The 14,819-nt window shown below is 37.9% G+C and overlaps 1 protein-coding gene across 6 annotated transcripts in view; it reads left to right on the top strand.

Annotated features, from left to right (window-relative positions):
• The first annotated feature begins 265 nt into the window (after nt 1-265).
• The window catches only part of NFIB (nuclear factor I B), a 164,493-nt gene continuing 149,939 nt past the window's right edge, over nt 266-14,819 (top strand). The window contains exons 1-2 of one of the 6 annotated variants that reach the window (XM_057374511.1): nt 266-569; nt 6,693-7,224. In XM_057374511.1, coding sequence (XP_057230494.1) covers nt 540-569; nt 6,693-7,224 — 562 coding nt within the window. In that variant the 5' untranslated portion in view covers nt 266-539. Of the gene's footprint in view, nt 570-6,220; nt 6,296-6,692; nt 7,225-14,819 lie in introns of those variants that run through there. The other 5 variants (XM_057374512.1, XM_057374514.1, XM_057374515.1 and 2 more) reach the window with 5 other exon arrangements.

Genomic DNA, 14,819 nt, shown 5'->3' with positions numbered 1-14,819 from the left:
TGTCCGGGAGTCTCTCGCTCCGCTCTGGGCTGTAACCTTGAACTTTCGAAAGCGTGGTGACAGTGTGGTGTTATTACGGCAGCACCACCAACTTCTGAAAAAAAAAAAAACAAACCCAACCAAAACCAAACCCCCCCAAAAAAGAAAAAGAAAAAAAGGATTAAAAAAAAAGCCAAACAAAAAAATCCTCCCGCCCACCCCCCCCACCCCCCCCGAGTCCTTCCCCCCTCATCTGCAAAACAACCACCAGCAGCAGCAGCAGCAAAAGCAAGACTCCTGCGCCGCCGACTACAAGAGGGTTAAAAGTGTAGATTGGATTTCACCCCGGGAAATCTAGCACACGGAGTGAACTTGAATCTTTGGCTATTTAAGGAGGACTGGGGTTTGTTGTGAAGTTGTGGTGATCCGGAGCAGAGCCCCGTCCTGATTGATTTCATCTTCCTTGAGTCTCAGATGACTGTAAAATGAATAGATGAAATTATTCCTTTTTGAGGCTTTTCTTAGGGGCTCTCCGGGCAGCGTGTTCTCAAAGCGAAGTCATGATGTATTCTCCAATCTGTCTCACTCAGGTATAGACGCATTTTATTTAATTTATTTGTTAATGTATTTATTTTCACGTGTTTGTTGGGATTTTTTTTAAATTTTCATATGCATGTGATTTGTTAATGAGTCATTGCTAGTAGTTGTAACGGGTTAAAGCACAGTTGTAACTGCTTGTCAGATCCAAACTCCTCTCTCAGGAGGGAATATTAGAGAATAAACTATACCAGGCCATTGTTTTGGGGAGATCCATTCAAAGTGTCAGTCGTAGACAAATACTGTTAATTGTTGGTGCATAAGAAGTCAAAGGTTAACAAACTGGAAATGAGCATAATTACGCTAAAAAACCCAGGTTTGAGAAGTATTGATTTGATTGGAATCAAACGATTTGCACCCTTTTCAGGTCGCCTGTTTATATACAGCCTTAATGAAAGGGTTTGAAAGGAAAAGTGCTTTTTTTGACAAAACAGGACTAACTCGCCGGTGCGAAGTAATCCCGTCTTATGCTTAATTAATAATATGCAGGCTGCCAACAATGTGAGATGCGAGCGGGGATAACCAAGCTGTGCTGTGTTTTCTCGTTCGGTTATACACGGCCACGGTGTTTTTCCCCCCTCCCCGCTAAACTGTGGTGCTGGCGGGGAGTGTGCACTCTCTCCAGCACGGGGAAAAGACGGAGCTTTTTTTTACAGCCGCACTTGCGGGCGCTTTTGGATCCCGAGCGGCGGCTGTCACCGCACCGGGACGGCGGGAGGGGAGCGGCGGTCGGCGCGGTGCGATGCGGGGCCGCGGAGGGCGGGAGGCGGCGCGGCGCGGAGCGCGGGGSCAGCCCGAGCGGGGGTCCCTGCTTCGGCAAAATGCGGATTTTTGAAACCTGAGGGGTTTCGGGAGCAGGTTTGGGAAGTTCCCTGAGTGCTCCTGGGGCGTCCTCGCCCGGCGTACGGTATCGGCGAGCGAGTGCCGGGGCACGGAGCCTGTTTCGGACGGCGTGCAAAGCCCGGGGATAGTTTTCAGCTTTCGTGAAAGTCTGTCTTAGGAGGATGTGATGTAAACTGATTAAGCGATAACTGCTTGCTTCCACATTGGTGCAACAAATAGCTAAAGAAGCAGAAAATGTGCGAAAGTAACGTCCGTTGCAAGGCTGCTGCAGAGAGGCCAACGATGCACTTACAGTTGCACCGCGAATAAATAAATATGATTTAACTTTATCCCCCAGTTACAAAGCACTGCAATTCAAAAGGGCTAAAGTATTCATAAATTGTGATTGAAGATGGAAACAATGATAAGGCTTATTCAGTGATTGGACACAGTCCTGTAGTTTTTTGGCTGACACATTTTTTATTGTTTATATTTTGTTTGGCATCTAAGTGTGATTGACTTAGATATGGATATTTTCAGTAAGTAAACGTGAATTGCAATGCAAGAAAGCTGGAAAAAGTGTTATTGAGATATTTCTTCTTCACAAGAGAAACATAGGAAGCATTTTGTGTAACACATACACACATACTTGCAGGTACACACATAGAAATAATTACTTACTATGGAATCTGTGGTTAGAAAAATAAATTCTGTATAGGCTGTCCAGCATGTGAAATTATTGATAGGCAATGCGTCGTCTACATCACAGTATAAACCTGAGAGTACWACTTAAGAAAGAAGTTTTTGCATTTGAAACACAGGTTTTCACAACCACCTCTTTTACAGCAGTAATTCATTATCTTGTTTCCTGCTTTAATGACTTTTTTCCATATATTTGCTTTTTGGACTCACTGATGTAGTAGATTTTCTACTGCTTTACAAATCTGTGTTAAAATACTGCACTCAGGTGTATACAAAAMCACTACATTGTACTTCTACTGCCATTAATTCAATAAAGCACTGCCTGGTTTGTGCATTAATATTTTCTTCACAATATTTTACAATCACGCTCTATCGTGTGCCATGCAGAGAGAATTCCCATTTGGTGAGACATACATAGAACATAGTTGCAGCAAATTGATTTTAGTTTGGAATCTTTTCCTACCTACTTGGAATGATAAGAGCGGTTTACAAATAAGATTTTCCTCTACAGAAATTAAAAATTTAAATTACACCCACAATGAGAACTTATACCTTGTGTCCTTTATTTGTTTAAGGCAAAARATTGATTCATCTCAGTTTGAGTAGCAACTGCATTAAAATATTACTGCCAAAATTGCTCTCTCTATTGTGTTCTCTGTCTCTAGGACTCTTGCAATGCACATTGACTGTGGTAGTATATGTTCAGAAGAAAATATTTTGGTAAAAGTAAATACAGAACACCTGTTTGGATGGAGCTACTTATGAAAGTGGTAGTTCAGTTTGTGCCGAGACAGCTCTGAAGCATGTTTTAGAAACAAGTCTAAAATCCAAAGTACAGCTTTAAGACAAACCTTGGCAATTTCAGTGTTACCGGTCAYACTTTCAATAAAAATTTGGTGGGTGAAAAGGAAGAAGAAAACTTACCAAACGCAATTTAATTTCGGGGGCTCCCTTCCTCTTTCCCATGTAATGCTTTCTCTGTGTTTTGGAAAGTGCATTTATCTGTCTTGCAGAGGCATGAATAGGAAGCAGTTACTGCATGCCTTTTAGTGCCTGCTCTCTTGATATTTTTGCTGTGGTTTATTTTTATGTTACGATAGTCCAGAAACTCAGAATATGTTGTATTTTCTTCTGCTCCTCTATGTTGCTTCACTAGGCATGAGAAATCGACTAGATGAAGTCTTCTATATAAAATTTCTATATTTCTGCCCGGAATATTTATTGTACAGTCCTCACTTTCAACTTCCGTGGGCTGATACAAAGTTTAAAAGTGGAAGACAGGAGAAGAGCACTGCATATCCTCCTTATCTTTTCCATAAAGAAAACCTGGCCTATCTCTCGTCATTTGATGACCGCTGTTTTTTCCTTTATTCACAAGCTGCATAGATGTTATATAGTAACTTCCATTTTAATTTAAATTCCAGCGCACAATGGTTCACCTGAGCTATTTGATATGACGTTTGAAAATCTTACCGTCATAAATCACTTCATTGCAAGAACAACTGTGACACATGGATGAKTGCCACATAAAACCAAAAATAATTCACGATCACCTATATGAATATTAAGGGAGAAAAATARAATTCTGTAGACATATTTTTAGGAGATTTGGTGGAGGATGTGTGTGATTAATTACAAATGTCCATTTAGGATCATTTTTATGGGCACTTCTCCATGTCAAGTAGTATTTTCTTTTGAAAATACTCCAGGTGCACAATGAATAGCTCAAAGTTGTGTGATAAAATAGCTTTAGAATAGCTTTAGGATGTTCTTCGCTGTTTTTTGCCTTTACACTTTTCACCTATATTTATATCTTTACGACTTAATAATACTGCGAAAGGGAAACCTGAAAACAGTTTTTAAAAGTCTGTATTTTTTGGTATGTATATTTTGGGGTCCCCCCCCCTTTGGAAAGGAAACATTGAGCTACTACAGACTGGCATTTAAACAGTGAAATTCTCTATAAAATTTTCATAGATATAAAATGCTATAGGTTATTATTGTTAATGCTATATGCATTACCTCAAGGCATAGTCATTCTGAAATAGTTTAGGATGCTCTTCTTCAAAATTAAAACTAGATGTGCAATATTCTACTAGTGTAGAATATATACATGTTTATTTTATTACCATTTTATGTTAYAAATGCCAAAGTCTGTTTAGTTGTAGGGGAAATCATAGTATTGAGGCAAAAATTAATTTGTCCCAAAGCTCTTCCGCCACCTGTCTTCACCCCACCTTTAGCCCTAGCTGTTAGAATTTTCACAATCTGTAGTAAATCTGTTTTATTCAGCCTAAAATGAATTGTGAGGATTTAACACTGTACAGTCTTTATGCTTCCATTAATTAAAAAAAAAAATAATTCTTCAATGAAGTTGACTTCTGTAGGAGAAAAAATAAACTTTCTTTAGTAGTTCTAATTGAGAGAAAAAAAAAGCATGGCATCAGAAAGCATATGAAGATAGGGAAGTCTTATCATGGGCTGTGGTTGCTCAGAGCAGTACTGCCTTCCCACACAAAGAACAGATTGTGGTTTAACTCTTTCCACGGCCTAGTTTTATGTGCCAGTATAGCATCAGAATTGTTCAAATCTGTGCTTGGAACTACTAATCAGTTTAATTGTTGCCTTTGTAGGTCTTTGTCAAGCATCATACTGTAATGAAATTGTTTATATCCTGCAGTATATTCCTACATTGCCTCTCTACTCTTTTTTTCCCTTTTTTGCCCCTTTGCTTAATTTTTTTCCCTTTCGCTAATTTTTTTCCCCTGTGAAGGCAACATGGTCATAGGTAAACTGCTTGTAACTTTTCTGTTGCTTTCAGTTTGATTTAGGGATAATTAGGGAAGAGAGGTAACTAGATATAGTGGGTTTTTTGCATTCAGGAAATTTTGAAGTTTGTTTGAAATTCAAAGATTTAAACATGGAATTCTTCGCCTSAAGCTTCTGCAATGGCAGTCTGCACTCTATAATTGAGACCATTAGTTATACTTTCATCATTTTTACCTAATGGAGTTAATCAGCCTATTGATTAAACATAATTCATTCCTTGTCTAGCAGCGTAACTAAAATAGTAGTTTGTTAATTGTATTCTTGAATATAATTGCATAAAAGAGGTTCAGTTTTAGTTTGATTGCACTGTGCCGCTAAGTATGATGAGCAATCTGCATGGTATTTAAAACTAAATATGCCTGCACACAGGAAGAAAGATACCTCCCCTAAGGTCTCCCTTTCAACCCAAAATATCGTTAATGTTTGATAAGCAGATTGTGCTGTTTTAAACAGCAGATTTGCTCATGGAAAATAAGTTTTTGGGGAAGGTCTATTTAGATATTAACATGGATGTGTAGGATGGTACTTTGAGCAGACAAACCAAATTAATTTAATTGCTATAGGATGTGCTTGTAGAAAACAACTAAGCATTACCTCCTTAATGCAATCCATATTGCTGCTAGGCAGAAGATAAGAACTTGCAGGTGAAGCCAAATGACAGAAAGGGATATTTTGAAACTGTAAATAAATGGCATGGATTTCACAAAGGCAGCATTGGACCAGCAGTGGACTCATAATGTCTCTTTGCCACAGCATGCAGAAACACAAAGAATGCAAAGTTTGTGCCAAGTTGCCATTTTTCATTGTACACCTCAGATTGATTTTTAAGGGGTTTGGAATAATTGCCACACTCATGTGATCAGTTAACAAATTAACTGACTCTGTGGGGCTTCAGAACCCACAGTGGAGCTGCTGGAAGGACATAAATGTAATTTTTGTTCTCACCTTCATAAACTCTTAATTTTGCAGAGTTTGGGGGTGGTGGGAGGGAATCCAGAAGAACTGAAAGTACAGAAGCTTCTGTTCAGGATTTGTATATGACATATTGTGTCTTTTGCCTGCTTTTCCTTCCTGTATACTGGTTTCTCTAGTTACCACCACTGGAATGGTGCTGTTTCAGTGCTGGAATGTTGGACGTTTGATAAGAAATGGATCAAGTTTAATGGCGCATGCTCTTTGTGCCACCAGCAGTCTCTTGCTGAGAGCATGCTCCAAAAGCGGGAACTGTGTGGCATTACACTGAGCATGTATATGCTTTGTGTTTCTGTGCCACAGAGAAGAGAAATGAACTGTGGCATTTGCCTCAGCCTTCTGAACATTTCTGCTCAGATTTTTTAAAACCGTATAGTGTCCTCTTTGTGCAATGGTACTTTTCTTGATGTTAGCTGCTCACTCAGATATTTAAATGTTAGGAACAAAACATCTTGGTAGCATCTCTTAAATTATGTTGTCTCTGCAGCGTTGTGGGATGAAGTGAGGGGAGGAATACAAAATAAAATCTACACATGGTTCTTTCAAAGAATGAAACACGGGAAAAATGTGATTCTCTATGCACTTTTGTCTGCTGCCTGACAACTGTAATAATTTCATGAAAGGTGTTATGCAGAAATTTGAGTAATTTTTAAGTGTTTATTCTCTTTGTCTCATATTTCGCTTAAAGATTTTCAGAAACCTTTCTTGATACTGCTTTGGTTATGAGAACTTGCTGACTTTGAGTTTTCTTGTTCTCTTCTTCTTTTTTTTCCCTTCACTTCTTTCCGCAGGATGAATTTCACCCGTTCATTGAGGCACTTCTTCCACATGTTCGTGCAATTGCCTATACTTGGTTCAATCTTCAGGCTCGAAAACGCAAGTACTTTAAAAAACATGAAAAACGAATGTCAAAGGATGAGGAAAGAGCAGTCAAGGATGAGCTACTTAGTGAAAAGCCTGAAATTAAACAGAAGTGGGCATCCAGGCTCCTGGCCAAGCTGCGCAAAGATATTCGTCAAGAGTTCCGGGAGGATTTTGTGCTCACGGTTACTGGGAAGAAGCACCCATGTTGTGTATTGTCCAATCCTGACCAGAAGGGCAAGATTAGGAGGATCGATTGCCTGCGACAGGCTGACAAAGTCTGGCGTCTGGATCTAGTCATGGTGATCCTGTTCAAAGGCATCCCCTTGGAAAGTACGGATGGAGAACGTCTCATGAAATCCCCACACTGCACAAATCCAGCACTTTGCGTCCAGCCACATCACATAACAGTATCAGTCAAGGAGCTTGATTTGTTTTTGGCATACTACGTGCAGGAGCAAGGTAGGAAGCAGATTGTCATGTTTCTATGTTAGTATGTCAAACTCTGATTCCAAGTAGYCCTGTTTCCCCTGTGGGCTGGCTTCCAGTGAAACATTGTTCTGTGGTCTGTGGATATAATGTGGGTACATATCCAATTGTAAATCAGCATGTATACATATATACTTAAACACACACATATTCCTGCAGACCTGTGTAAATGACATGCATATTTGACATACATGGCTCTTTCAAGAGAGAGAGACACACACACCAAGGCAGTACTTCCAAGTCCACTGAAGTTGCTTTTATTTTTTGTGAAAAAGTGGCAATATACAGTTGTGACTTCAGAAAACATTCTTGTTTTCAGGCTGTGTTTTTTTTAAAAAAACACAACAAAACCCCCCACCCCAGTACTGTTAATAACAGATGCAGGTACAATTTCACTGTCACAATAAATACTACAAATATTTATTATTGTCTTTGTAGCTATAAATAATCAAGAAGTCAAACTGACCATTGAAGAGCAATTGTAGACTTTCTCATACCTATAAAACAAAGCTTGAAAGTACTTTARCACAGATGTATTTGTTAAATTACTAAATAGAATCAGAATTGCATACAYTATATAATATTTAATTTATATTTTACATCAATAGCTCATGTTACCTATCTGAGCATTAAAGCAAAGATCCAGGTAGTGTTATTTTGAGAAATTTTTTATGAAGGGTATATTTTCATAATCACACACATATACTTGCATTTGGCAGGTAATTGAAATGGGGAAAATTGCAGGAGCTCTATTGAAAAGTTTCTTAAACTTAGCATTACAGGATGCAAATAAAAACGGGGCTTCTTATAATTATATATTGGGGAAAAACCTACTAGCCATATTGCATATTTAATAATAAAATACATAGGCAGGTTCCCTAAAATTGTAAATGGCTGTAAGTAGATAAAGATGTTTTTTATTTTTTCCCTTTTTCTCTGATACTAGGTCTTCTGAAATACTTTTCCTCTGTTACGTTCATTTTGGTTCTTTCTGGCAATGATACCACCTTCTAGGAGTCTTTGTAATGCTGACTGATTAGCAGTAACAAAGCATTTCTCTTTTAGCCAAAGATCCCAACTAGGGAAAGTTTGACCATCTGTAGATGGTGGGCCATTTCACAACTTGGCCTGGTAGTAGGTAGAAATGGCCTGCAGAAGGGCAGATGGCAGGCTGTTATCTGATGCCTGATGAATAACTACAGGATCTAACTGGAAAAGAAATTGAATTAATTTTTTTTTAGCAACAACAATGTAAAATTGCATGTCTTAATTTGTTGTATACTCATTCTTTAAGACAACAGACACACAAGACAATATTTTTGTTTTAAATTAATTTCCCTTGTAGCATTTGCTCATCCAAGTGAAGAACTATTTTTGTGAMTGTATATAACAAGTTCTTTCTCGYGGATTATTTTTCATGAAAAAAAGTGGGTGTTGTTTTCCCCTCATTTGTAYTTTTTGCGTTTTTTGTCTCTCCACAGCAATAGACACATTTAGATATTTTACATCGACTTTAAGTAGCTGCAGATTCTGCTAAATCTGATCCTAAATAACGTAGGACGAAAGATTTCTTCGATAGCACTAGAGTGGCTTAATTACAAAKAATTTGTACCTTTAAACTTCTTTTGTGGAAAAAGATTTAAATTACATTTGAATGCATATAACGTAAATCATAGCTTATTGATTAACTGTATGGATTTACCTGTCTCTAAAAGTCAAAACTACAAAGGGAGGCAAAACAATTTAAGTAGCTGTTGAGCTGAAGAAACTGGGGTCAGAGTACTCTTAACACGCTGTCGACTTTTAAGTTGTTGGAAGCCATTAACTTGAAGTGGAAGAAGGAATTGCAGGACATAGCTGATTTTGTTATTTAAATGTATTGAGAATATAAGTTCATTTAAAACTTTTGTCTGATTGGACACGAGTACATTAAATGTGCTGCAATATTGTAACTTTCAAAGTTACACAATGCTACTTTGAGAATATACTGGAAATGAAGCTGGCTAATTTCTGCGTACCAACTCACTCTTAGAAAACCCTTTTGTTTACTGCTAACTGCATGTATTTTGTATCTGTCTGGCTGMTTTACACTAAATCTTCCATTAACATCTCTTCTTGAAGAAGTCATATTAAGTTATATATATTTTTTTCCCCCGTTTTATCAAACTTTGATTCTCTGTACTCATTGAGAGCAGGTTAATTGTGGCACTTTGTAGTGTACTTGATTAAGAGTGCTGGGCTTTGTGAAAGATACGCATGAAGTCAACCAAAATGCTGCATTATACATATGGCGTTTTGCTTTTTATTTATCTTTCAGAACATATAAATCCTAATAGCACCATGTAAAAACTAAGTGGAAACATAGAAACAATTAAAGCCCTGAGCGAAATATGAAGAAGGAATTAGCACATAAAATGAAAGGCGCCAAGTAGTTTGCTTTTTTTGTTGCTTTAAAATAGAAGATTAGGGAAAAAAAAGAGGAGGAAGGATAGTTCGAGTGCCAGTGATGGTTGCCAGTGGCACCAGGATTGGCATCAGACCTTCTTTGTTTAGCCTCGGATGTCTGTGATTTGTTGGTTGGCATCCGCATTGCAGTGCAGAGTAATGTTACAATATATTGACAATTTCCAGATCTAGAAGTGTCAATAATCTTTTCAGTTCTTAACAAAAAGAGCTTCTACTTCCATGTATGCCTTGAAAGAAGAAATAAGAACTAATCTATGAAGTTCTATCATTGACGAACTTCTTCAGATTCTACTTTTTGCTCGTCTCAAAATTCAGCATATTTTTTACCCTCCATTCTCTTTCTGCTATCCTCTTGAAAAAAGAAAAAAAAAGAAAAAAAAGAGAGGATTGGCATAGTTGCAATGCTGCTCCTTTGACTGAATTGGAGGAAGAAAATGTGAAGTATACACTGCGATCAATGTTTAACATCAAAATAATTCTTAATCATAACACGCTCCTATGGGGCTCTGCCTGTTGTGCATATCGGGGTATGTGTGTGTCCCACACAGATCTTTTGTAAAACCCAAACTTGAAAATGGCATGGACATTGTTTCTATTGACAGAATTGCTTTTTTCTTTCTTTTTTTTTTTTTTTTTTTTTTTTTTTCCTGTCAGCATCAGAGAGTGTTTATCATTTGGTATGAAATGCATTTCAGTCCATAAAATCATTTGATGGTATTTGATTCAGCGCAGCGCTTATGCTGTGTTCCCGTTGCTACAAGAACCGCCATTTTGTTTGTCGAGTGCCAGGAGAGSAGAAAAAAAAGGCAGACAATGTGCTTGATGCCAATAATGGTTGCCAGTGGCACCGAGGTTGGCATCAGACCCTCTTTGTCTAGTTGCTGAATGCCTTTGATTCGTTGGTTGGCATCCGCATTGCAGTGGGCACATTGGAAAGTTTTTGACAATCAGTGAATGAAAGCTGCAGTACTTGTTTGCTGCAACAGAACCAAGATAATATAAATCCCTTCTTCAGATAGATGCWTAGTTAGTCTTGCAGTGACTAATTAAAAAAAAGCTAAAAATTGCCTTTTTTTTTCTGAAACATAAAATATCTATAGCAATGTGCCTTGTCTGCAGAATTCCTAATGCCTTCATCATCTTTGCTCCTTTTTTTTTTTCAGAAAATAAAATGCAAAATTGATGTTAGGTAATTCAGCTTATACTGAATGAAGCATAGTAGACCTTGAGAAATGCTTTGAGAGTTTAGAGAACCGAAGCAGTGGTACATGTAAATGTTAACATTTTTAAGTATTTTTAGTGCATGTGCCTCTCAGACTACATTTCTCTGATCAGTCATGTTACTGTTTACACTCTCCTTTGTCCTTATGTAAGGGTGATATAATTGGGGGAGYCCATGTTCCCAGCTGTTAATAAACTCTGGAGTCAAAGGAGGAGAGGATCTTTTAAACTATCCAGAGAGCACGGCARAAAATAGATACAGAAGATGTCCTTAGTCCCGTAGTGCTCAGGCACCCTTGGTTTTTTAACTTCTTACACCATCAAGATGCTACCACAGCTCCAGTCGAGTGACTTTGTTACCAGGAAATTGGCAAAAAGAATAAATCATTTCTCTTGGAAGTTTCCTAGATAGTAAACATTAATATTGCTTTCCGGTTAACTGCCATTATCTCATTAATTAATAAGAAGGATTAGCAGCTCTACCCAAAGGGCTGCACAGAAGGAAGCCTGGCCTGTGCGAGTCCCTGAGTCGCCAGACTGTGTCCTGTCTCTTGAGGATCGGAGGGGGGGAGTTGGGCTACGAGAAAAAAAAAAAAAAAAAAAAAAAAAAAAAAAAAAAAAAAAGAGAGAGAGAAAAAAAAGGACGAGAAAGAAGAGAGAAGAGCGGGGGCACTGGCCGGCCGAGGGGAGAACTTTGTGCCCAGCACTGTGGTGCGGAGCTGCCCTGTCCTGTCCTACCCTGTCCTGTCCTGCCGCAGGTGCCGTGCGGGGCAGGGACGGGGTGCGGGCTCACCCYGGTGCGGTACCCGCGCTCCTGAAAAGCGCCCTTGCAGATAACCTCAGCTGCCGCCGCACCGAGCCCAAACTCTTTTGCCTTTAGTTTAACGCCAGCAAACTGCCAATCCCTAGCCAAGTGGGGATATCGCTTTCCCGGTTCAGACACTCCTGGCAATGTGTGTGCCTTGTCTTACTTGGAAAACCTGCCCTCCTTCCAGAAGGAACTGTAATTCCTTTTTTAACATGATATGTCTGAATTGCGGGAGTAGGTCGGTTTATCAATTGCTTGATCTTTTTAAAAGCTTTTTGAATTTTGTGAATTTATATCTATAGGGCGCTCAGATTTTAAAAGAAGTTTACATAATAGTTTTCATGTTGCACTTTAGTTTTCATTCCGTAAGTACAGAAAATTTATTATGTAGTCATTCTTTTCATATTTTAAAATGATAATAAAATTGTTTTGGTTAGTTTGCTGTGACTACATGAAATTCCACTTAAAATCACACTCAAAATAATGGTTTAAGCAGTTCCTGACTAAGTCATATTATGGTCATATGCCTAAATGTCACACCACCCAGATAGATTTTGGATGAGGCTTCACATTTCTTGTGTGCACTGATGCTCCCCGTACAATTTATAAAAAAACAGTGGGTCTAGAAGAAACAACTGATTGCTGATTGTTCCTGCATCTTTTAGCCTTAATGATTTGCCTTCTTCTGAATACTTTACCTGGGAACACACGGTAGAACATTTTACCCGGTTTGCAGAAGGATCTGTCAAAATGCAAGGTGATTTGTTGGGAGTTTACACAGCAAATTATGAGTTAGAGCAGGAACAACAGGAAATAGAGCTTATTACTGCCTGTACCTACAGGCTTCTCTGTGCTCTAGGACCTTGTCTCCTGCACAGTGAAATGGTATGCGGATCCCCTCTGCTAAATCACAATTTTTAATGTCAAAGCCAGTACAAAACTAGAAGTATGAGTTTATATTTTATATGGTCCAGTATGAGAAGAGCTTTCTGTAGCTTAAAAATCTCATAGTGAATAATAAAGCTTTTTAAAACTGAATTACTGTGGACAATTCCAGTCTGTTGAGGCATGCAGAAAATGCAGTTTAAAAAAACTTTCTTCTGTTGACTGAAAAAGGCASTACACTATTTTCTAGTTTTCTAAARTGAAGTTTGGGATAATTATTTTGTGGGCTGTCTCTACTGTACTGAAAATTACAGGCAAGAAGGWCACTTGCCATTAAGAAATGGAAGTTAATTCAGTGTATGTGTAGATGTAAAAATGTTTTTCAATTGATTATTATGGTTACTTTATTTATGACGATGTACGATACTGAAAAATTTTAAAAGGTCACTTAGCAATTTTCATTCTTCAAAATGTTTTTGTGTAAACTGACATTCAGGTAATAGATCTGAAGAATTCAAACTGTTTTTTCTTTTTCTTTTTGAAAAAAATCCCTCAGACCAGGATTGTGGGTCATATGACAGGATCATGAGAAAGAAAAGGGATTTTGCTCTATTTCATATTACTRTTCTCAACAGGAATTGAATTTATGTGCATTTTAGGAAGGAGCATTTACCTCATTTTGGTTATTCTTATCTGAAACACTCTGAGGAGCAATTTTCACAAGGTTAAATAACATCAATTGTGTTTAAGACAAAAGAAACTTAAGTTTAAATTAATTCTGTGCAACTAGCTGAAAATGTAGAAGTCAGTGTTAATTTATGAATGACATTTAGTTTGGCAGCAAGAAGCTGTAAATTAAAGAAAAGAAGAATGGAAAAGGAAACAGAAAACTTTTGCTTCATGGTAGTTTCAGAAATAATACTGTGAACAAAAAGCGTGCTTCTAAACTCTATATAAGACCACTAATTCCTAGAGGAAATACTTCAACTTWAAGCAGAGTTTTAAATTTTAAATTTCTTAAATTTTCATGCATTTGAATTTGCTGTAACTGTGAAAACTTCATTGAAATAAATGTTAAAAGCCRCTGCTAGTTGGATTTTAAAGTTAATTGCAAGAGATTGCTGTCAAGTTCACTTCTTTTTCTAACTTTTCCTGCATTTCTTTATTCTCCTCTTTGCTGCTGCTAGTTACAGTCATGTCAAGGACAGGTGGGCCTCTGAAATGGTGGTCCACAATGACAAAGACTGTAAATCAACAGGAATACAAAAACATTTTGTAAATAAATTTCCTTAAGTTWTTCTAAAGGGTTAAGTTCCAGTCTCAACAACAAGGTGAATTGTTTCTTTGATGTGATCTCTCRGATTAGGATGATCTTAAGATCAAGTTAAATGGCTATCTTAGCTCAACAGGATTGCTCCTTCCATTTTGAGACAAAGAAGAAGGTTCCTTATCTGAAGCYGCTTCCCTGATACTAAGTGAATGTGAAAAAGGAAGAAAGTCTCTGTTAATAATCAGTTTGTCTGACTGATGTCAAACAAGATGTCATTCATTATGGGGAGGTTTCATGATTTTACTCCATCTCTTTTTTTAGTTTTGTATTTTTAAACTCGGGTGGAATTTTTAGAAGTTTTTGCTAAAAAACCTGGCTCAGGGCAGTGAAGCTTGGAGTGCTTGAAAGGCTCAGAAGATAGTAAAGGGGAAACAGAGCTTAGATTTTCAGCTTTGTCTRAAAAAATGGAGTTAATTTCAGTGTGTCTGTCACACTGTCTGGCTGTGTGTGAAGCTGGAAGCATTCTTCTAGCACAGCTGTTTATCTTTTCCCCCACCATGTTTTTATTTACAGAAAGATTACTTGCACTCTCCCACCCAGATCTATTCTGAGAGGAGTTTTTTTCCTTTTCTGCAGTATATTGTGCTTTTTAAATTTGAAATGAACATATTTCTGTAGCTGTTTCTTAGGAACATCAGCATTGGCATGTGACTTTTGTTCTTTCCCCTGTCCCATCACAAAGAGAGTGGTAAGAGATGGGCACTTCAGACTCAGTGTTTGGGGGGTGGTTTGAGGAAGGGCTGATTGTCTAAATTTTTTTTATTAATAATAGTGTTTTGAATGTTTTAAGCTTGTTTGAGGACCAGAGCTCTTACTTTCATGCCCTACGACTCCTGTGTGTTGCATCCCACTTTATCC

The sequence above is a fragment of the Malurus melanocephalus genome, unplaced genomic scaffold (genome assembly GCF_030028575.1).
Source record: "Malurus melanocephalus ecotype Western Australia unplaced genomic scaffold, MMel_1.1 scaffold_227, whole genome shotgun sequence".
Taxonomy (NCBI): domain Eukaryota; kingdom Metazoa; phylum Chordata; class Aves; order Passeriformes; family Maluridae; genus Malurus; species Malurus melanocephalus.
This window is presented reverse-complemented; position numbering and strand designations above follow the sequence as displayed.